Genomic DNA, 24,065 nt, shown 5'->3' with positions numbered 1-24,065 from the left:
AGGACAAGGGCATAAAGAAGTAATATAAAAATTCTGATAAAGTAGGGGAGACCAGGGATGCGTGTCACAAATTCTACTCTTGTGTGAATAAGTTATCATCAACTCCTCTTACAGTCCTCTTTCCTAAATCAAATATTGCCGCAAAGCTCCTGTAAGAAAACGTGTAGTTTGGGATGATTTTGGCGCCCCCCTGTTAGCATGGTGACAAGCTTATCTTATTCTCTGTTTTTGTAAAAACACTGTCAAAAAATGCACCTTGATTTGTTAAGACAGTCAAACACATCAGGCACTAAAAGCTAATTGTGGAAAAATTATAAAAATGACTGATTTTTCAGTTTGTTGTCAATAATACAAAGTGACATCTGCCCCCCTGTGGTAGTTACAGATGATTTAGTTAATCAAATTAAATATTCACCAGGGAGACTATTATCTTGTGTACTTTAAACCAGCGTTATTCTGACTTTGTAATTTGCAGCCTTGTTGAAAAAAAAAATGCTGGTGTAAAAATATTGATCACCGTAATGAGAATGTCTGGAACCTTCAACATAAGGTTTCTTTAAGTTTTAAGGATAGAGAAAAACTTTAAAGCTCCTATCGATAATTTTAAAGTTTTGTCATTTTAGCGCCCCCTTGTGGACACAGTAATGCTGCTTTTGTCCTTTCCACTTGCTTTCTGAAAAAAAGTTTTATTCTGCTTCTTACAACAGTTTTTGTATCACTCCCTGTGCCTTTTTTACTTCTTAAGCATGCTCATGCTTACCCCCTAAAAGCAGATTATGAAAAAAAAAAAAAAAACTGCCTGGAGTCAGCTTTAGTTTATAGATAATGAGATAGATATAGATTGTATGGCTCAAAGAGATGCATGACAGGTCTGATGCATAACCAGCTAAAAATCCTTACAGGAGCTTTAAAGCAAGGATATAAATAACGTTTTTTAAAGTATTTATTCAATGGACACTGTTTGAGTGACTTTATTTTTTCGTTTGGTTTCAGGTTGTTATGTTTCCAAGTAGTTATGAATCTCTCTCACCTTTCAGCGTTAAAGCTGAGCTCCCTGGTCCCTGTGCTTTCTTATGCTAATGCTGCTCTGACATCAGCAGTGAGATCAAAGCAGGGCCGGGGTACTTTAGAGCCGAGTCTGCCCCCACTCAGCTCACTCACTGCAACCTCTCTGTCCCACGCACACACTCCTGCAGCTCCAGACACAGCGCCCTTACACACCATGCGTACCTGTGCGGACTTATTCTACCTCCTCATGCTGGATTTTACGGACGCTTCTGGTTTATAGCAAGACAGACTGAACTCTGGGAGGATAAACCGACCTGCAGGGACTTGATTTGTATTTTTTGAGCTGTTTGTTGGTCACAGAAGGCTAAACGCTTCGGCAAAGGTGAGGAGAAAGTACTTTTGGCATGTGAGTGTACCGCGTATTTTACGCACTTTTAGAGTTTAGAGGATTATTGAGCAGAGACGAGGTTGGTGCTTTCTTTGTTGCCTGCGATTTGAGGTATGTGAAAAGTGTTTTAAAAATAAAAAGCCAAAGATTTCAGAAGCCTCATTAAAACCTCTTTACTTTAGACAAATCCATAGCTGGGGTGATTATGTTCTGATTTCGCTCTTCAGTCTCAGCTCACCCTCTTTTTAGGTTTAAAATAACTCCACAATGCAGACTTCTGCCTACACAAGTAGTTTGGAAACAATGCTTTATGAGTGAGTCATTTATAAAAATATGTTTGTTAGTTCCTCTCCAGTAATTAGATCCCCTGTGATAGTTCGTAAATATGATTTATCGTCCACTCAGTGCGCCCTGCCCCGCTTATCTTGGCTCGCTGAGAGACACACATCGGATGGAGTGTGAGTGTGAGGCTATCAGACTTTATCTGTGAGGAGGGGAAACAGGAGCTCATTTAGCCTGCTTTAGTGAAATGTAAATTTAAACAGTCAAGCAAGTGAAGGCTGAGACTTTTTTATGGCACCAAAACGGCAAACACGGACTCAGTGCGCCAAACAAACAAAAAGAGAAGCCAAACTTTTATCCTCTTAGAGACGGAATTTCGTTGTTTCAGTCTGTGGCGCTTCTTACCAAGTGCAGTTAATCGAGTGTGAAAAGCAACAGCCTGCTGATGGGTTTCACTTATCTCATTTAAATAGTTAATGTCGGTGTTTTTCGCACAGTTTTCTCCGCCAATCAGAGACGCGGAGCGGAACTCGTGCGTTAAAAAGGCCCATTATCCGCTACCTGCCGCTCTAACGCGCTCACTTTAAGCTCCCTTCAAAGAGATGTCTTATCAACAGCTCAAAGCACTATCAGATAAACGCTGCTGCAGATTACTGCGTTGATCTGTTGATGCGGTTCTAAATTCTTTACATTTTCACAAGAGGGGAAGGGCTGGGAGCTCGTAGGGGCCAAAATCAGGAAAAATAGTCCCTTAAAGGGCGAAAGTTTAGATAAAGTTCAAAGCATATGACAAAAACTTTTTTTTTTCCCATCTTTTTTTTTTTTTTTTAATCAATTTAATCTAATTATTGATAATAAATGTGATAGAAAATGACTCAGTGTGACGCTTCAGTCCATTTATGTATTTCTTTTCTGTGTTTTTTTTATTTGCATGTCGAAGGAAGCTGGATGCTTATTGATAGTTTAACAAAGAGCTTGCATGCTTACACTTGAGCTCCTCGCTGTGTCTCTACACTTCTAGAAAAAGCACAGTTTATCCCAACCATAATTTCATCTAATAGATGCATCTTTTTGCCAAACCCCTGCACAGACTTTGACATGACTTTCAGAGACTTAAAATACATCCAGGATTTTCTTCCCTTGTTTATGAATGATCTCTTCTGACGGGAAGGTAGAACTAGTCCAGTTTTTGTTTCATTGTTGTTCCAGATTCGAGCCCTGTAAGGTCACAGAGCTCACACTCTCACTGAGGAAAAATGCTTCAAATCTGCAAATGTTACCACTGGCACGCTGCGTCATTGCTAAGTCTCTGCTAATATTGATGTTATCATTACAGGATTTAGCGGAGGACGAGGCTGTGCCATGAGAGTCCACTTTTAAGTGTGAGCCAAGAGGTCCAGCAGCTGTGTGTGTGTCTGGTGTGTGTGTGTGTGTGTGTTGTCCTGTGTGAAGCGGAGTCTCTGTCCAACATGAGGAGCAGCTCTCATGTCCTGCCTCTGGGTGTGCTCACGGCTTTGCTGCTGTCTCAGTTCTGCTCGGGCATCAAATGGCTGTAAGTACTCACCTCCCTCTGTGTGCGCCTGTCCTATCTGAACAATCAATCTATGTCAAAATACATGACATCAGGCAGACACACCGCATTGTGAGGCTCTTTCTCTGTGTTTCTTGGATTTAAGAGCTGGTGGCAGCTTTGAAAAGGGCCCCCACGTACCTCCTGATGGAAGCTGTGTGCTCTCCAGATTAGCTGGCAGTTTTTCAGATTATGAGCGGAAACCTCTTTGTCTTTTTAACTCAAGTTTGGCTTCAGTGACGGGGGATGAGTTTTGTATTTCAGCATAAAGATCCAGATAAAAAAAAAAAACTCCTGCTGCACAATAAGAGGAAGTAAAAGCTGGCACAAATGTCTGCACGCACCGGGCTCCACACCAGTTTTATTTTAGAGAAAAACTAAACAATCGTTTTCACTGTAATTACACCAAGTCCGTAAAATGACCGAGCTGCTGTTTTCTGTTGTTCTTCTGTTTCAGCGAGCTCCTCTGTGTGATTTTGTTTGGTATCCTCATAAAACCTCTGCGGTCGTCGTCAGGGCTTGCGTGTCCTGATGTGTGTGTCTTCATCTGAGTTTTATCTCCGTGTCTAATGTCACATAGCTGTCAAAACAGAACTGTCTGCTGTGGCTTTCCAAAAAATATTCATGGATTCTTATCAGAGAATGTGGCGATAATGCAGGGGGGAGACTTTGGCGGCTTTCAGGGTTGGATAACAGACACAGAGACCTGTAGATATGAAGAAAAAACAGGTTTTTACTTTTTAGTGAAATAATAGAAGAATTTTCTGAAATGTAATCATGTTGTTGGGGTTAAAAGTCAGGAGTAGCCATGTTTTTACCAGCTGTTTCTATGCAAAGTCAACTGGACTTCACCTCATGTTTCAGACTTTAGTCAAACTTCATAAAAAAACTGATTATCAATCATAATATTGCTTCAAAGCGTACATATGTTGATGATAAATGTTTCTCTGCTCTGAAGTTGTCACCATGTTGGCAGCTTCAGTCACAGAGGTCGCATCCGGCAGACGCCCCTTTTTTTCGGTGTTTTGTTTCGCTCTTTTGTGTCATTATTTCTTCAGCAGCGTTCACGTTAAGCACAAAAGTCCTTACAGCTGAAATCTTCATCTGACACTCTCCGTGTGTTTTCCCAACAGTAAAAAAAAAAGTTTCTGACTTTAGTGTGAGCTAATGTGAGAAGACTGCGGTGGATTATTCAGGAAAACTCATTGTGAGCCAGTGGTTGAGATGTCGCTTGTACCGTCACACCAGGAATAGAGACAGAAAACAGGAAGAAGAAAATCCTCTGAGATTAAACAAGAACGATCATTTTCAAGAACAGCACACACGTCTGAAGCTGCTGACATGTAGCATTGTACAAAAAAACTGTCACCACAATTCCTCTCCTTCCTTCCTCATTTGACAGGGAAGACGTCAAGCTGTGAGTCATATGTGCGATCAGACGTTTGATCTGTCAACTTTGGAACTTTTCGTCAACAAGATATTTTCATGATCGTGCAACTTAAAGAGGATTTCCTACACATTTACGTATTATTAAATCTCCTAGGAGTGACTTTTCGGTGTTTTCCGTTATTCATGTTTTCAGCGCTGTGATGCACAACATCAGGATTGAATGCTTCACCCATTATCACAGCACAAAAAGTCAATTCAAGCAAATATTTGCGGGTGTCATATGCCAAATTTTCCAGATGAGTCCAGCTAAATGTTCAATTTTATGAAGATAAAAGCAGAAAAGAGACCTGGATTCTTATATTTTGCTTGAATTACCTTAAAGTAGGATGGTTACCTGGATTTGGGATGTGATGGTGGCTTATTTTAACTCCTTAGTGCCTGAATTAATTAACAATCATAGAAATGGATTGTTTTTATGTGTTTTTGCAAACTTACAGATAGTACCTTTCACATTTGAAATGATACAGTACTGGCATGTAACCTTGCAATGCTGTGTTCATTAGGGATAGACTGATTATCGACTGGGACTATTATCAGGGCCGATATTTGGCATTTTGGAGCATATCAGCATCAGCCTTTTTTTAAATCCGACAGCCGATATGAAACCCATTCAGAACTGTGTTGTTTTGTCTCTGATTCTTCTCTGCACAGAGTTTCTCCCTGTCTACTCTATGGAAGCCCTAGATGGTCATTTAAAATCAGTCATGTAAAACCAAACAGAAAATTGGTTCAACTGCGTGACATGCCTGTAAAAGGCAGCACAAACTCAACTCTGTCCAGTTTTATTGCAGTTTCATAGAAGTTTTGGAAAACTTCTAAAACATGCTGCTAGGCCTGGGAGCTGTGTAATAAACATATGATTGAAGGTATTTGATCGCAGTTAAGTGTTGGAGTTTGTATTCAAAATTTTTACCCCAATAATTTCACTTTGACTGCACATTAATATTGGCTTCAAATATCGGTTATCGGCCTCTTTGCCTACTAATTATCAGTATCGGTATCAGCCCCTAAAATAATCCATATAGGTCTATCTCTAGTGTTCATGTCCAGCATGGAAAATCACCTACTCTTCCAGTCTCTCGCAGTCACAAAGATGTGTTTAGGTACCTAAACATGGTACCTTCTGGTTTTACATGGATCGGCACCCAGTACTTTTGACAGAATTTGGTTGATACTAATAAAAGTACCTAATTCGGTACCCATCCCTACTTACAGATGTTAAATTAAGTGGAGATTGTAAATTTGAGTATGGCTCACACAATAGTTATAACCATAGACTGAAAAAAAATGGACGTCATCGTGCTCGGCTTGAAGTGAGGTCGCCACAAAAACTGCTCCCCCTGGTGGCTGGCTGCAGTATGAGTAAAAAAATGCAGCTCTCCAGTCATTCCAGATGGGCTGTGGTCAAACTTTAAAAGATGAATACACCTCGTAGAATTTTTTTTCACATATGATTTTTGTGGTCATCTGAAGATATCATTTGGCTGTCTTTGTCTTCAAGTCCTCTTTTTTTCTGACAAGTTTCGTTGTCTGTAGCTTTAAGAGGTTATAAACAAGGTTTTACGTCACATTTAACGATGATTGACAGATGCCGTTCTTGTGTATTTTTTTCGGAATTGTAAAATATGTCAGGAGGTCGAGTCAGAAAGCGATTCGACTCTTGAAAGAAAAAAATATATACTATTTTTGTCACCCAGCTCCACTGAGATTCTCCCAGAGTCCCTCACAGTCTCTACTGCACAGATTCTGGCTGCACAACTGCTACAATGGCTGCGCCTGTGACGGAGGAATTTTGGCTTCAAAACTGTACAATGATAAATTGCGGAGCCACGCTGTGCACTCTATATACAGTCTATGGTTATAACTGAGTTATATTATAAATATATAGACATGAGAAGTTCATCCCTTGACCAATATATTGAGACACAATGGATCTGATACCATCTTTGGTTTGTGTAGAATATTAATCAATAGGTGATAATGAGATACAAAGGTTATTTCAGCTGCATCAAGACCTGACAGGGTATGTCTCAAATTGGCAACAACAGGCAGCAAGTAAAGGTGCGTCAAACAGTTAATTCTTAAGTTAAAGTTATCTCACAGTTGTTGTTCAGGACATTACTGGAGGATAAGTTGGTCTGTCCTTCCGGCCTCTGGCAGATGTGTCCATTGGATCGATCTCGACATGTGCTAGATCTAAGCGAGAACTCCTGCAGTCCTGACAATGCATAGCGTTACAACACGAAACAGATGCTGCTGTAAACACCTGTGAGTGTGGAGTTACGGCGAGCATGGAGGAGTCACAGCTTATCATCGGGCACAGAGTGGCGGCCCCTCGGCCTCTTAATGCAAAACAGGCCGCGGGGCAGGAGGCTGGTTGTGACTGTTTCTCACGGATCTTCAGCAGAGAGCTGCAGGATCAGCGCTAACCTGCTTCGCCTGTGGTTTCTCTATTAAGTTTATCCTCAATAAGTATAAATCAAACGTGTGCAGCCTTAAAAAGTCTGTAATCTGGTGATTCATGTCAAACCGAAGCCACAGGGGGAGGACTCTTCCTGTGTTGAAAAACTGAAAATGGCAGAGGATCTGTGCAGCCTTCTTTCTGATTGTGGATCAGAGTTTTGTGGGTTTTTTATATTCCTGGCACATCTAAAGACTGCTGCTGTGCTAAAACAAAAGAAAAACCCTCTGCCAAGAGAGTGTCACTTATATTTTATGAATCTGCAGCTGGCTCTCCTTCGGGACGGTCGTGTGATAAGATGGTTCTCGTCTGCGCTGCATGCCAAAATAATCCCCTGCTGTTTGGATTCTTCAGTTGTTTGTTCGCAAGAAAACAGCTCACACACCACTGCGACTGAGCCGCGGGGCAGGCTTTTTATTCACATGAACCTGATAATTTAACATCTCATTTCACAAAAGAAGCGATTGAGAAACCACCACATTGCAGTCATCACCTCCATGATGAAGTGATTGTGTACACTGACCGATCCCTGTTGTTTATGTTCCCACAGAGCGCTATCACACACCCCTGCGTCTCTACACATCAACCAGACCCAGCACTGTAAGCTGCTGCCCGGCCTGGTGTCCTCTCAGGCTCAGCTGTGCCGCAGCAACCTGGAGCTCATGCAGACCATCATCCAGGCGGCCCGGGAGGTCAAGAAGACGTGCCAGAAGACTTTCGCCGACATGCGCTGGAACTGCTCCTCCATCGACATCCCCGTCGATGCGACGAAGTATCGACCTGACCTCGACCGAGGTATATTTTAAAAACTGTTTGGAGTAACCACATGCAGGCTGCTCTTTCTTTCCAACTAGTAAACCAAGTGTTTTACCCACAAGAATCTGGTGTTTATGGTCACGCCTGACATTCGGTGAATTTCCAGAAGTGAGGTCATGATATGATGGATGTGTTACCATTGAGTTTACAGTAACTGTTGAAATGATCCTCGACCTTTTATGGGGTCTGTGCTCCGACGCCACAATAGATTGATTTATTTGTGTTGAAGTGGCAGCTATTTGGAGAACTTTGACACAAGATTATGACCTTTTAAAACACGACTCCTGGTTCTGAGACAAAATGTTGCTCCATCTTGCTTTGCTGAGCTGCCAGATAAACTAAGTTTTAAATCTTCATCCCGGACTTATTATGATGCAATTCTTGGCTTTTAATTTTAGAAATTAACTACACTCTTTCAAAGCTGCTTTTCTAAAAGGGTATCCTAGGGGGTTTCGTGCCTCCATATGTGCCATTGAAGCAGATACAGCAGGAGTTAAAGCTCTGCAGTACGCTGCATGTGAAAGAGGTAAAATGTGAACCAAAGGGATTACTCTGTAGAAGAACTGCAGGTAAAATAGCATGACTATTTATTTCAGAGCCAGTAGGACAGAAGAGTACCAAGTGTGTTTGTTTATTTGACATCTACTGTGAGCTCATACATTTTGCCTCTTGTGCCGTAGCAACACTAACACGATGTAAAACCAATTGGAATGGGACAATATATATAGAGACCAAGTGGCTGTGCAAACTCAAATCCTGACATGGTGAGCAGGACTTTGACAGTACCTGGATTGCAGGACGAGACCCTGATCCACATATGAAACACAGCACCTCTTTCATTCTGCATTAAGGCTTGTGCATAGACTGTATAAAACATGGACGTAGTCTCCCTGATATCACCCATCTGTTTCTGTAAGGGAAAATGAAGCACATTGACTATAGCAGCCATATTGGTAGTGGCAAGGGCTTCACATACAGCTCAAGCGGCAAACTCCAGTCTGAGAATATGAGACAATGCGGATGTGCTAAAATCTGCTGTTTCTCGAGTGTTCGCTTGAGGCTGGCTCCGGAAGTAGCGGAAGTCACAAACACACCAAGCCAAAAAAAAGCTGTTTTCAAAGCAGAAATTAATGTATTTACAGCCAGGTTCAAAAAATGTCTCCTGTCTGAGTCGCTAATTTTACTACCAGCACACACTGTACGGGGGGTGAATTTTTTTCTAACACGACAGTTCAGAGGATATTAAGATCGCAAGCTCCCCCAATAAGAGGCACAGCTGCAGGTCACGTGACGGCCGGCGCCCTATGGATATAGGCAGAGCCCTTGCCACTACCAATATGGCCACTATAGCCGATGTGCTTCATTTACCGTTTCAGTGACAGAAGGGTGACATCAGCGAGACTACGTCCATGTTTTATACAGTCTATGGTACAGCTATAGGGCGCCTGTCGGTCACGTGACCTTGAGCTGTGCATCTGATTAAGCAAGCTTATGATCTTTATATCCTCTGAACGGCCGAGTTAGAAAAAATTCACCCCCCGTACAGTGTGTGCTGATAGTAAAATTAGCGACTCAGACAGGAGACATTTTTTGAACCAGGCTGTAAATAGGTTAATTTCTGCTTTGTTAACGGCTTTTCTTTGGCTTGGTGTGTATGTGACTTCCAGTACTTCCGGAGCCAGCCTCAAGCAGACACTAGAGAAACAGCAGATTTTAGCACTTCAGCATTGTCTCATATTCTTAGTCTGTGATACCATGAGACACAGGCAGAACTGGTGGCACCACTTTTTAACCAGCTTTCCCGTGATTCTGACAGAATCATTCATTTGAAGTAAATGGTGGAAAACCATTTTACCAAGCCGGTTGCTGAGAGGGTTCGTTTCAGAAGACTCTCAGACAAAAAATGAAGCAGAGAAAGCTGGTAGAGCTTTTGACGCAAATTTTCTGCATGCAGCAGGTCAATGATGGTTGGTTGAAGTCTTCCTTTGTCCTTGGCTGTTGAACTTAGGGGCCATTTGCACAGCAATGGTCTAATGATGAAACGCAAAGGTATTGTTATGTTTCATCCTCCCGTTTACAGGGAAATGTTTTTTTTAGCCAACCTAAAACAGAATCTTTTAAAAATGGCCTCCAGAGTGCAACTTTTCTGAAACGCCGTGGCCACCACCACTGTTTACACAGCAAGCCGGAGATTTCAGTGGAAACGCTGACATCACGCCCTGCTATAGTTTTATTCTGGCAACTGAAACCACTATTTACGAACTGCCAGCAACAACAGTAACAATGGAGGACTACCATGTTGTGCTTCTGCTGCTGAATGTGCTGACTGCCTGTCAACAAAATGTGCATCTGTTGCTCCACTCCTGCAATCAGCAAAGACCCATTCAACAATTCAATAATGATTTACTTCTATTTGTTAGATGATCAGCCCGCCTCTACTTTGGCATTGCGCTACCAAAAGACTCTACATTAATGTCACCAACTACAGGCCTGGCATGCATACTACAGCGCTTTCATCCCCCCAGCGTTTCCGTGTAAATGCTAATTTTTTTTGTCGCGTTTTTTGGGGGGTAAAATGTTGTTGTATAAACAGGGCGATAGAGCTGTGTCCAACTTCCTGGCTCGCCACAAAAACCCTGAGAAAAGCAATGACTATTTTTGACACAGTGTCAACAGGCAGAGATAAAATGCGCCAAAAAATCCACCAATCAGAATCAAGTATTTAACACAGCCTCGTAATTGGGGGCAGTGAAGTAAAGTGTGGTGATGGCAGAGAGAAGAATTTTAGTGCGTGACAGGCTCAGGCCTCCTGCAATTTCACAAGTATTAGAGGTTGTCCCTTGAGTGCCCCCTACAGGCTTGGAGATCTTCAGTGGGAATTATTGAATTATCAGTTTCACTGGTGCATGTGTTTCCTGGTTTGTGTGGTTGGATTTTCTATTGTTTGTGTTCTAGCAGTGTGCTTCATTCTTATGCGTTTTACTCAGCATGTTTTTCAAATTTGCATCATTTCTAAATCCGCTGCCTGTTTATGCCAAATTGAGCGGGTCCTCTTCAACCACCGTATTGTTTCCATTACTGAAAAAACCTTGGTTCAGACACACATGCAGGGCCTTTTGTGGGGGTTTTGTGCAGAAATAGCTTCCTTTTCTCTAAATGAACTGGCTGCACCCAACAGGAAACGGCTCATCTCTGTCCAGGCTTGGCTTTGATCTTACCGGCACATGCTCATACATGATTACTGCTCTTACTTCCAATTGCACGGCGACCTGAAGCGTGTGTGCTTTTTCCGTGTACTCACATCACCTCCAATTAAATCAGAGCGCACTCTGTGTTACAGCGGCAGCAGTGATGGACTCATTTAAGGCTTTCAGTCATTGCTTGGGTAGAAACAACCTTGGAGGAATAGAAACTATGAGCGCCAGAGGACGGTTGATTGAATCTTGTGTCCTGTAATAACTTTTAATCATTGGAACGGAGTATAACCTAAATCAGGTCAGCCTGATCACCCCAGACATCATGTTCGGGCTCAGCATAAACTGTGACACATGACGTTGGTTTCTTTGCTTAGAAGAATGAATCTTGAGCTTCTTCTGACAAACACCAACCTTTAACAAAAACAGACATTCAGTTTATGATATTTCTGGATGGGATTTTCTTTGGTAAATTGCCCAACAGGGGATTTTTTCCTTTCTTCCGCCTTTACCAAAGTGCATTTTTTTTGATTCATCAGGAACAAGAGAGGCAGCATTCGTCTACGCCCTCTCAGCAGCAACCATCAGCCACACCATCGCGCGGGCCTGCACCTCCGGAGACCTGCGGCTGTGCTCGTGTGGACCTATGCCCGCAGAGATCCCAGAGCCGGGATACCGCTGGGGAGGCTGCGGCGATAACCTTCACTACGGTTTGATTGTGGGCTCCAAGTTCTCAGACGCTCCCATGAAGATGAAGCGCGCAGGTTCCCACGCCAACAAACTGATGCACCTGCACAACAGTGAAGTCGGGAGACAAGTAAGAAATATTGCGATGTTTTTCTTTTAAAACAACCCATGATTTCTTTTTTTTAGGCTTGATACTACAACTGAACTCTTGAAATTTATCCCACATGTGCAATCTTGAAATTCTCAAAATTTCTGGAGCTCTGCCCCCCAAATTTTCCACTGTTGCTTGCTGACACATATTTCACAGTGTTAGGGTTCCCTGTAGGTTGAGAGGAGGATGATGGGAGGTAGATGAGTCCCAGGAGGAAGTACATGACAACATAAAGCACACAACTTAAGACGAAGCTTAGTGTTTAGTAGGTCTGGGGAGAAAAAGTATGCATGAAGTTGGGATGAAAACTCTTGTCTTCCATGTGTAACTCACCTTGAAAAATTTTGGAGGTTTCTAGGATCTATGTGATCACCGTCTAATTCCTCAATATCTCTCTACCTTGTTTGAACTTTAGCATAAACGTGTGAATGGAAATGCCAGAAGTCTAGATTTCAACGGGGCTGGGAACTTTATAAGGGGCGGTTAACACGACAACGGTTTTAGGGAAAAGCGCAAAAGTTGTGTTGTGTTTCAGCCTCACGTTCACACTGAAACAGCGTTTTAGCCGACCTATATAACTTTTGAAAACAGCCTCCAGACCGACACCGCCGCCATGTAAACAGTAAGCCGGCATTTTAGGTGGAAGATGACGTCACCCTCCACTTCGTGCGATTGTCGATGGTTGCTCGTAGTATTCACCAATACACCACATGATCTGCTCAACTCTATCATATCATATCATATCAACTCTTTCAGTGGAGATCTCCCAAAAGCGGACAGTTACAGTGCCAACTACAGGCCTGGCATGCCTACTACAGTGTTTTCAGTACCTCAGCGTTTCAGTGTAAAAGCAGATTTTTTTCACTGCGTTTTAGTGTTTTCACATGAAACATTGTCGTGTAAACAGGGTCTAAGACTGCCTTTCCTCTGCAACAACCAGGGTCTCGTATAAGGTACTTTTTCTTAAGACTCCCTGTTGGCAAGGTAGATGTTGAGAGAGTAGCTCATTTCAAGCACTAAGACGAAGATGTCACCTGAGTAAATTGTCTCACCTTGGTTGGTCTTGATGGATTTGATGGATGGGAGGACCCTTGTAATAGATGGAAAAATGGCCTCTGTGACTTGCAGCTGAATTAAAGAGAGACCTCTCTAACCTCCTTGTCTTCTGTTCTGCAGGCACTGAGACAGGCGTTGGTCATGAAGTGTAAATGCCATGGTGTCTCCGGCTCCTGCTCCATAAGGACCTGCTGGAGGGGCCTGCAAGACCTGAGGGAGATCGCGTTGGACCTTAAGACCAAGTATCTTTCTGCCACCAAAGTGGTTCACCGGCCCATGGGGACACGCAAACAGCTGGTACCTAAAGACATCGACATCCGGCCTGTGAGGGAGAACGAACTGGTCTACCTTCAGAGCTCCTCAGATTTCTGCATCAAGAATGAGAAACAGGGCTCTGCTGGCACACAGGACAGGTGAGACTCATTTCACATCATTGTGCTGACTCTATGAGGAGGGGATACTTTGTGGTAATGATAGTTTACTACTCTTGGAGTCAATGGCATGACTCAGTCCCACGCAGCAGACGGATAGGAAATGACCAATCCTGAACGCCCGCTCGTTCAGGATGTTGACTTTACTGAAGTGCCGTCCTGCCTCTTGGCACCGATTCTTTAACAGGCTGCTTGATAACAACCCGTGGCCCCTGAGAGCCCTCTGTCTGTGGCTTGTCTGAGCATGTGTCACTGAAAAGGCCACTGTGGCTGGAGTCGTTGTCCCACTATCTGAAATAATGACTAATGCAGTTATTTTTGGGACTGAGTGCACTCAAGCTGGTATCAATTGAAGAGGGCCACACAGATGGGGAAAGAGTTAATGGTCCCCCAAAGATAACGGTCTATTTACACCATTCAGCTGGTGTGTTTTAGTTGAGACTGTGTTTGGTGCTGCTGGTTTGTGCTCAGTGACGAGTTAGCTGCCAGAGAGGAACCCATGAGACTGAAGCTGAGACCAGGAAGCCCAAAGAAAAGAAGAAGAAATGCAGAGTTTGTTGCATGCTTTCCATTTTCAGTAATAAATCACACTGAGGAACAGAGGTTGAACTCAGTGCAACATTTTGGATCAGTACAGTTTAGTATGAGTTACATCAGTATAGCCTGGTCCTGATTGCGTTTCCACAGCCAACTGTGCTCCCTCTTATTAGGTGGTGTGTAAGCCAGATACTGATAGCCGCATCAGCTATGAAATAGTGTGATGGCATAGCAGCAGGACACAGTGTACCTCGCTAATAAATCCAGAGAAGAAGAAAAACGTGACACAGTTAACAAAGAGCAACGAGGGAAAACATCCAGAAATCGTCTTCTTTGAGATTGGCAGATGGCGCTTTGTTACAAAGTGCAGGATTATGTGTTCCTCTTTTTACCGCTGCTGGGAAGTGATGATTCTTTCGACCAATCAACAGGCTGCAGTGCTTCTAGCTAGGGGTGCACGGATCCAGCTTTTCTGGTCCCGATAACCTGGCTTTGGGTATCGACAGACACTGATCCTGGGCCGACACCAGCATTAAATAATAACCTGCATGCTCTACTGTAGGGTAAGACTGGTAAAGTTTTGAGTAAAAGACAAAAAGATAATTAATGAAGTTAAAATTGATTTAAACTATAAGTGTTTAAATGTTTAGCAGCAGTTTGGTAAAAAAAAAAACTAAAACTTTTTGATACCTTGTGGACTTTTGATACCTTGCGGACTTAATCATAGTTAAGCCTTAGTGTCAAGTTTGGACTGATCCTTTCCCACTGATACCTAATCCAGCTTTGAGGGGTTGGATCGGCGCCGATACCCGATACCAGGATTGGAACTGTGCATTCCCTATTTCTAGCTCCCCCTTCTGAGGTCAGATCAGTATGTCTGGCTCCCTAACAGAAGAGTATTAAAAGTGGGACGGTACGGGTCAGTAATTTGGGGACCTGTCCTGGTCTTGGTCACAGGAAATGCCACAAAATGCGTGCCGTACCGAGACGAACTAAACCGAATCGCCTGCTGGAAACGGGGCTGAGGAGTCTGACTTGTATTAGCAGCTATCACCTTTACATCAAAGCTATGTGTATGTGCAAGTTCACAGTATGATCAAAATAGTACAAAAGAAACACGCCAGTGAGTGGTGCAAGGCAAGAAGCTGCTGATAAAAAATTAAAAATAAAGATAAAATATACTTTATTGATCCCCGAAGGGAAATTCATGTTGTTTGGCTCATCTTCCAAGCAAAGAATTGAACACTCTGATGGCTGCAGGGAGGAACGATCTTCGGTATCTCTCGGTCCTGCAGCGCACAGAGGTAATAGAGATACAGAGGTGATAGTGGGTATAAGGAGCATATTAACTGTATAGTGCTCTGATGATATAAGCCGCATCACCCTGCTTACTTTATCTGCTGCATTCATACTGCTGCTCATCCTGACTTGCAGAAAATTTTCAAAGTGGCCAACAGGAAAGAGTCTGTGTTGAATCCAGTTTGCGTTCACACGAACTGAAAATTTCAGGAAGTTTCAGGAGTAAAGTGCATGTTTGAACTCATCTCCTGATGACACTTGTGAGCTGGGTGAGCATGGTGAAAAGAGTGAGGTAAATGTAGTTGGTGAAGGCTAACTGAAAGAAAAGCAATGCTGCTGTTTGAAATAGATCAAGTAAACAATGCTCAAACAAAAAAGAATGGTGAATAGAATCCAGAGTCTGCAGACCCGAGTGAGTCTTTTATAAGCTTAAATGTGTGAGGACTCAATCAGCACCTTGTGTGAGGCGACACAAGATTATTGGCTGGGGGAAAGTTTAATCAAAATCAGACTTATTAGAATAGAATAGAATAGAATAGAATAGAATAGAATAGAATAGAATAGAATAGAATAGAATAGAATAGAATAGAATAGCTCGTCCATCTTATTGGAGATAGATCTTTCGTTCCCAATAATGATGGATGGAAGGTCAGGTCGATGTCGTCACTTCTTAGCTCACACCTGAGAACCAACATGTTGTCCTCACCTCCTTCTCCTCACCTTGTGGGAAACATCAGGCCTTATACCAGTTAGCATTGACATGCTACAGGCTGCTAACAGCTGAGTTTACATGTAAACAATGTAGCCATGGTTACATGTAGGATCTCCAGACAAACACAGGAGAAAAAGTAGTAAAAATATCACTGAAGCCACAAAAAGTTTGGTGTCCACGACCAACAAATGAGCCATACAACGTAACGATCCACTACAAATACAAAGATTACAAAAAAGAGACGGAAAAGAAATGGACAAAGAAGAGAGAGCTGCTGCAAAAGGCAGCCATAGCCAACAGGGCGGCGCCTAGCAAAGATAGGATATCTTCAACAGTAAAAAAAGTAACGAATCCCAGTTTAAAGATCTTGAGTATTGCCCCAATAATCCTCCCTCTGCATGTTTAACCCTACATACCCTTCATCGTAACATTCAAGACGTTAATCTGCACACAAATAAATTTAGGTAAGCCTCAGTGTCAACAGCCGTACCAAAGGTCGTGTTAGCCCTTGAGGATAAAATGCTCCATTTAATGGCATGTGATGTTGTTTTGAATGTCATACATCATCTGACTGTCATATCATGTGTTCCTCAGCTTAAGGCCACTCTTCAGATAACCACAGGACATGCTTCATGTCAAGGACACTCACCATGTTCAGTGTGTTCCATTACAGCAGCCTGATAAGGACGCAGCCACACGCTCAGTCTGCTACATTAGTGAGGCACCATCATTACATGACCGTGTGACGCTATATTTGTGTATGAGTAACCGTGAGTGTACATGCGTGGGTATTTATTATTCCCATATGTGTCTGGAGCGATACTATCAGAGGAATTCTCAGACCTCTAAATGTCGTTAGGCTGGATCACATGCTCACAATATCTCACCGCTGATTCCTCTGACACTGGTGGCCACTTAGCAAGAGGATTTACAGGATTTACACTTGAATTGACCTTGCTGCTGTCCTTATTGTTAGCTTAGACCCATTTACAATAATAGTAACGCTGAAATGAAACTCTTGTAAGGCGTTGGAGGATAGGCTTGGAAAAAAAGAGGCACGAGATGAAATGAAAATAGGATGATAAAACCAAAAGGGTCACAGAGTTTGTTTTATAGCCTGGAGTGAAGAGTCATATGGTGTTAGTTCTCAGGTTTTCTTATTTGTGTGATGATTTGTGTTTAGATCTGACTGCAGAGACACTTGAAGAATAACAAGCGTTATATCACACTGGCCAGAGAAAACTGATGTGGAAGGAGTCTGAGTTTTCTGTGGTTAAGGTCAGGACCACTGAGATAGACACAGGGGTTTGGCATTTTACTGGCAGGGGATGTTTGAAGGGTTAGAGTGGGAAACAGTGAACGCAATATTAAAGTTGTCTTATCTCCTTAAAATAAAAACTTTAGACACAGTATTGGCCATGAAACAGCTGAACTTTTGCTTTGTTGGTCTCCACGTGTGGGAGATTAAAATTGAGGTCTGCGTTTTGGAAAGTGCCCAGTCCTGTGCCCTCTGTTGAACTATCAGGCTAGACAGACTATCAGAGGATACAGCGACAACCATGATCGTGGAGTTTTTACAGTATTTAATTTAAAAGGATTGACTACGTTCACCTGTTTCCTGCTACTAGAAAAAAGTTGTTCAATTTAAGATGACCGTTTTGGATCCTAAAGTTACCAGGACACAAACAAATGCAACTCTCTGTATTTTTTTTTTTTTAGCGAAACTGCTGAAAAACTTTTAGATTTTAGTGTCTAGTGGTTTATTCGAGTGCTTTGTTGTGTTTACTGGTGCTCCCTAGTTGTACTTGCGCATTATGTCAACTGATAATTGGTGCCTGCTTTTGTAGCTAGCGTGCTCTCGTTATCTTAAAGGCAAGGTCCGCACAAATTTCCGTAAACACAAATTCAAACTGGGCTCCTCCTCCTTGGCTCAGTGCCAGCGGCAGCACACACCTGCAGCCTCCTGCTGTGACGCCATGAACACACTTAGCAACCCACCTGTAGTATCATGTTTCTACATGGGAGAGACTCAAGAGCCGCGCACCTGACTCGGCATGTTAGCGCAAGCTAATCATGGGTATTTGACACATACCTAGTTAGCAGAAAGGCACCTAGTGTTGCTAGTTATTTCTCCAAGTGCCTGAAAGTGAGTGAAAGTCAAACCAAGTTTCACTTTCGTTTAGGAAAAAGCGTCATCTTTTTGCGTTTCATCCCACTTAAGTTGTTTTTCCTTCCTCATTTAGTACACTATTGAAGCTGTTATGAATAGCTTCTTCCATTCACTACTATCAACACACAAAGTCACTTGCGCACGGGGCACACTATGATTGCCTGATGTAACCACACTTACTGTCTACCCACAAACATCCCAAAACGACCAAAACATCAACATACAGGCTGAGGAGAGGGTTCAAGGCAGACACAGACACTAACACACATGTATAGATGCCCTGAAGTGACAATTGAGCAGGACTATACCTATTTAAAAGTTTACATGCCACGTGGATCATCAGGGTAGCATAGTGTGTTAGGTTAAGTGAAGTGTTTGGAAATCATCACCTGAAAGAAATATGTTCTATTAGAAAGAGCACAGACCAAGAGTTTCCTTAAGCTCAAGGGTGAAAGTAGAAGCTCTTTTGAGAGTCCAGTACAGGAATCTATCTGGGACAGGGAGATTGAGTTTTAGCAGCAGCTCCCTAATGAGTGACGTGTGACCACTGAAGAGTGCTATAAAAAGTTCCACATCCCTGGTTAGAGGTTTGTCAATAAAGCCTGTGCGTTAGTCTTAAACCACTTTACTGATGCTCTATTTAAATCAGCAGATACACAGAACATTCAGAGCTGTCCTTTTGCTCCACTTATGACACAGCGGTGATATAACCAGATCTCACTACTGACAAAACTGTGTGGGGGTTTGTGTTTGGTCCCAGCTCCCACTGATGTAATAAACCTGTCGTACACTCTCAATGACTCTCCTCCTCCTCCTCCTCCTCCCTCCTCCCTCCTCCTTTACTCCCCCAGCAGCCAGCAGCGGCCAGCAGCTTTGTGTCTCCCTCATCATCCCGGTCATTAACACTCTGCCATCATAAAACAATGCATTTATGTGCAGAGGGCAGGCTGCAGAGGAGGAGGGAGGGCAGCTCTGTGTATTCAGTGTGATTTACGGAGGGCTATTCTCTGCTCATTTAGGATGCCTCGGGCTTCTGAAGTATGAGGCTCCCAGAATTCCTCTGCCCAGAGACGACGGGACAAAAACAAAATGAGGGAAAAAATGTTTGAAGGAAGGAGAGCTCAAAAGGTTCAGGCTCGCTGGTCGGTCAAGCACATTTAAAGGACTATTGTGGACTCTGCAGGCAGCGAGATCGCTCAGAATATTTGAGCACCAAGCTGTAAACTTAGCTTCATGTGCATATGCAAACTCCTGGTTATAAGTGGTGTAGATATCGGTTGTGAATTAGAAAATTATGTCCAGGTTTCAGCCTTGAGCACACCACAAGTAAAGTGAACACCTGATCCATGTTCCTGCACATTCTTTGCTGTTACACAAAATATATTAAATTCAGCTAGCTGCCATTTATCTAAGAACAGAAAATAAACTCAGTTGTAGACGTATAATTAGATACCAAGGTAGTGTAATCAGCATGTTACATCATTATTTCCAAGAGACAGAAATCTGATTTGGTTCGTATCCTGCTTCTTTAAAACTTGGACATGATCCCAGGAGAGGTCCCTGAGAGTGCGCCTACATGTGAAGTAGTATCCTGTCTCATGTCCTTATCCTGCTATGACATTATTTCAGAAAATCCTATTTACATTAAACATAGGACCCATGGTCTTTAATGTACACTGAAGATGACAGTGATTATATCCAGATTTCTGAGCAGTATTTAGATTTCATCATTTCACTAACCATGTTTTAAAAGCTCCTCCACTCCTGAGTTTTAAGGTGGTCATGAAACAGGCTGAAGTTAACCCTATCACCCTTTTATGGGCTTCCAAAGCAGGCCAGACCCTCAGCCAGGAGTGTGACTATTTCTATGTGGTTATTTATAACACCTGAACTCCTGCTGCTGCTCCTGGGGGCAGGTGTCAGCCACAGTGATTGACGACACACTGCAGAAACAGCCCTTTAGATTTAGATTCTTCCCTGCAAAGTTTTTCTTCCCCCACAAATAACAGATTGGACAAGTTTAAGAAAGAGGATGATTTTTTTTTTTTTTTTTAAGTAATCATACATATGTGTGCCAGACAAAATCAATGAAGGGATAAGAAGAAGAGGAAGGGGGTGACCAAATTCAACCCAACCCAAAACTCTTGCTGAGAGCTTTAAATATTATTTACAGATTCTGAAATAGGGGGGAAACAGGAGGTGCACACCAATGCTTCGGCAGTTTCTTAATGCCAACTCTCAGGTTCCCAATAGGACTTCAAACAAATACAGTAAAAAGAAGTCTCAGTCAATGACTCGGGCTACTCTTGGAGCCTTGAAGGGTAGAAGAAGTTGTTTACACTGTTAGCAACATTTTTTTTTTTTTTTTTTGCAAATTCCTCTTTCATGCCAAGTTTGGCTGGAATTTCACACCAGGATTTGTTCATCACATGGTGATCTCTGTGTAATAAATCATAGAAATGATTTTTTTTTTTTTCGGACGCTACTTAGCTGTTCGTCCATGTGTTTCCACGCAGAAGTGAGAAATTTTCAAAGTGAAAAGGACCAAGTAAGGTAACCTTGCAGAGCAGACGGACCTGCCTGATTCAGTTTCTGAACCCCTGCAGATCCATCTTGCCAGGCTCCTTTGACCAACGAATTCACTCGGCTAAATTCTAACCGGCCCAATCAGGGAAGAGAGGCGGGAGCTGTGGGACCAGACGTGACGTCAGCAGACTTCCGTACTTGTCAGCGTTCCTTTAATTCTTAAGTTAAATTTATAAAAACAGAAGCTGTCGTCTAACGCCTTTTTCACAGCTGTTTCTCGTGATTCATTTAGTTGTTCATCTTTTGTTTCTTAAAAGCATCAGCTTCGTCATAAGCTACGTCATACCGTGGCTTGATGCGGATTGGTCTGTAGTGAGTGTGTTAATCAGAACGGTCGTCCAATCACCAGCTGCTGATTTTTTTTAAAGTCCCGCCTCTGAAAACAAATCAGAAGAGCTGCTACCCAGATGGACTAGTGAAATATTTCCGTGGCGGGTATATGAAACTGTCCGTCTGGTGTGTCAGGTTACAAGTAAGGGGCAAGTCTTCTAAAACAACGCCATTCGCGTAGACTGTATAGCGCCCGTTGGATAGACGTCACCCGTCTGTTCCTGAAACCGTGAAATGAAGCCAATCCACGGACGCAGCTACATTTGGTATGACACCGGTTGTGGATTTTCCTCGAGCAGCTACAGGGCGCCTGGCGGTCATGTGACCTGAGCTGTGGCTCTGATTGGAAAATTGAACGATAGTAATAACTTCTAAACCGCAGAGATAGGAAAAAATTCACTCACCGTACAGTGTGGGCCAATAGTGAAATCAGCATTTCAGACCCAAGACGTTTTTTTGAACCAGGCTGTAAATATGCTTTTTAATGCCGTTAAAGTCCGTTTTTGTGGCTGGGTGTGTAAGTGACTTCTGGTCTTTTTTGAGCAGATTCTCAATGAACCGCAACTTTTGGCACTTCTGCATAGGCTTCATTTTTACTGACCGGATGTTGCCCCTTGGTCATTGGTCGACGCCAAGCCACACAGACCTTGTGGATGTGTCAAGCATAAACTAAGCTTTACTCCCAGAGGCTACAGGGTTGTTCACTGAAAATTTCTCAACAGAAAACGGCAAAATATCAATGTTAACTGTTTTTTTTGTTTGTTTGTGTTGTGTTGTTTTTACACAGAAACTGCCCAGAGTTCGAAAATGGGTTCCAAGTGTTCAATGCCCCACATGACTAAGTTGTCCATGCTCGTCACAGTCTTTGTGTTAATTTGTCAATTCTCCGTTGGGGTAGGGCTTTCTGCACAGGCATATGGTGTTGTTTGGTGGTGTTTAAAGCTATGCTACATCTACTTGTCTAGCAAATTTTTCCTGTTCCACTGGCAGATTTTTTTTTTTTTACTTGCTACAAGAAATTGATACCTCATTTTAGTCTTTAAATAACTTGAAACAAGACATTTTTCCGGACCGAAGGGATGAATGTGTCTCATACCGAGAATAAAAAGAACATTTTTACTTAAAATAAGACAAAAACACTTGATAAGATCCAGTTTTATCCAGTGTGTTGTCAGACTAAGGCCAGTGAGCTCTGTGTTTGCCTTGCTCTGTACCAACTAGGAATGCTTACGAATGAAATCAGTTTTTGAATGAAAGAGTTTCCTGATTTCTGGATTGTACATCCTGGTTTCCTTAAACAAGGATTAGAGCCTAACCAGATTTCAGAAACCAGAATATGTTTACAAGAGCAGGACACCAACATGAGCCTTCAAAAACGTCATGATGACCAATATATTTATGAGCATGGAGACAGAATCATTGCCCCAGAAGATGAAAACCGGATCAAGCTCCAAACCAGGATCTTATTCAGCGTGTAAACACTTGTAATCTGTGGCTGTAGCACAAAGTGGTCATGTGGATTTTAATGTTTCTTTTCTTTCTGATTTCAGGCAGTGCAACAAAACCTCCCTTGGCAGTGACAGCTGTGACCTGATGTGTTGCGGTCGCGGCTACAACCCGTACACGGAGAAGCTGGTGGAGCGTTGCCACTGCAAGTACCACTGGTGCTGCTACGTCACCTGCAAGAAGTGTGAGCGGATTGTGGAGAGATACGTGTGTAAATGAGTCCCTGCTGCGGTCCTCTGCCTGTATCCAGCCACCCGGGACTACAGATTAACCAAAGCACTACAGTACCACAAAGGCTTACTTTTGTCTTAAGCTTTAGCATGTGTATCTCACGGGAAGCGGTCTGTTCTTGTGTCACTTTCATTTTGTATCAAATCTCTAAGTCGGGCTTCTTCGCTTCACAAACCTGGACATGGAGTGCTGGTTTACGTGAAGACCACCGTCCTCCTGGGTATTTCTTTTTTCGTTAATGCGTATCAATCCCTCTGAAAGGGATATTGAAAGTCTATTTTATTATATCTCTAATAAAAAGAAATAATATTGGATTTTATGCTGGAGCAGGGGGCGGTTTTTGCCCTCATGGACTTGTGTTTGGCTTCATTCCACGGATATCAAAGGGTTCAGACGGATCCATGTGGTACTTGTTTTGGTACTATTAAACATTTTTCCTCGTAGTGATGGACGATAGAGGAAAAGGAAACACAAAGGGAACTTCAAGTACTTTTCAATCATGGATCTTTTTTGTGGTTGATGTTTTGGACTCTCACATGTGTCCTGTTTGGATCTTGACACATCTGCATCCCTGTGGATCGAGAGAAGAGCATAAAGGACTTTTTTTTTTCTAAACAGTGCATTAACTCTTTTATGTCTGCAGTTCAAAAATATATTGTATTTTTCAGAGCCTGTGAGCTGAACTCATGGATTTTTGTAAACCACTCTTGTGTGGATGTACATAATGTTATTTTGTATACTGAAATAAAGACAGAAGTATTTATAAAATAATAAAATGACCATCATCATTTTACATGAAAACTGCCATTTGTCTGTTTATGATGTCACCGTTTCTTTCCTGAAATCAAAAAGGTTTGAGAGCAAAATTTCACTTGATAAAAGCAAAATCTTTTTTTATCTGTTGCAGCTGCAGTCACAAAGCACCATTTTAAGCACCACACTGTTGCAGTCTTAAAAACTTCAGGAACATGAACATATGAGCTCAACTCTGTCCTCAAAGTGGACTATAAACTCCTGTTGTTGGTGAAGCACCAATCTACCATGGTGAAAGAAAAAAAGAGGCAAACATGAAAATGCAAAAAACTGCAGTTCTTTGAGTGTTCACTTGTGACTAGCGCAAAACGTCAAGTTCCATTCATACTCAAAGTCAGCATTTACAAGTTCCAAATGGGAAATTTCAACTAGAACGCTTTCTGAGGAT

General features: G+C 42.5%; 1 protein-coding gene across 1 annotated transcript; it reads left to right on the top strand.

Annotated features, from left to right (window-relative positions):
- Positions 1-1,172: 1,172 nt before the first annotated feature.
- On the top strand, positions 1,173-23,533 carry wnt11 (wingless-type MMTV integration site family, member 11). Its single transcript, XM_074672648.1, has 6 exons — positions 1,173-1,390; positions 3,015-3,230; positions 7,709-7,953; positions 11,708-11,985; positions 13,183-13,475; positions 22,678-23,533. The coding sequence occupies exons 2-6, from the start codon at positions 3,148-3,150 to the stop codon at positions 22,850-22,852; spliced, it is 1,074 nt and encodes a 357-aa protein (XP_074528749.1). The 5' UTR covers positions 1,173-1,390; positions 3,015-3,147; the 3' UTR covers positions 22,853-23,533.
- The last annotated feature ends 532 nt before the right edge of the window (positions 23,534-24,065 follow it).

The sequence above is a fragment of the Halichoeres trimaculatus genome, unplaced genomic scaffold, assembly GCF_033239565.1.
Source record: "Halichoeres trimaculatus isolate MK-OKI-2021-1 unplaced genomic scaffold, fHalTri1.1 fHalTri1_scaffold_6, whole genome shotgun sequence".
Taxonomy (NCBI): domain Eukaryota; kingdom Metazoa; phylum Chordata; class Actinopteri; order Labriformes; family Labridae; genus Halichoeres; species Halichoeres trimaculatus.
The sequence above is the reverse complement of the archived record's forward strand: the minus strand, read 5'-3'. Positions and strand labels throughout refer to the sequence as shown.

Bases quoted from the DNA above. Each gene is read 5' to 3' on its own strand.
- wnt11 (XM_074672648.1), top strand. From the start codon at position 3,148: ATGAGGAGCAGCTCTCATGTCCTGCCTCTGGGTGTGCTCACGGCTTTG. The intron at 11,986-13,182 runs GTAAGAAATATT...TCTGTTCTGCAG, and splicing joins ACAGTGAAGTCGGGAGACAA to GCACTGAGACAGGCGTTGGT. The intron at 13,476-22,677 runs GTGAGACTCATT...TTCTGATTTCAG, and splicing joins TCTGCTGGCACACAGGACAG to GCAGTGCAACAAAACCTCCC.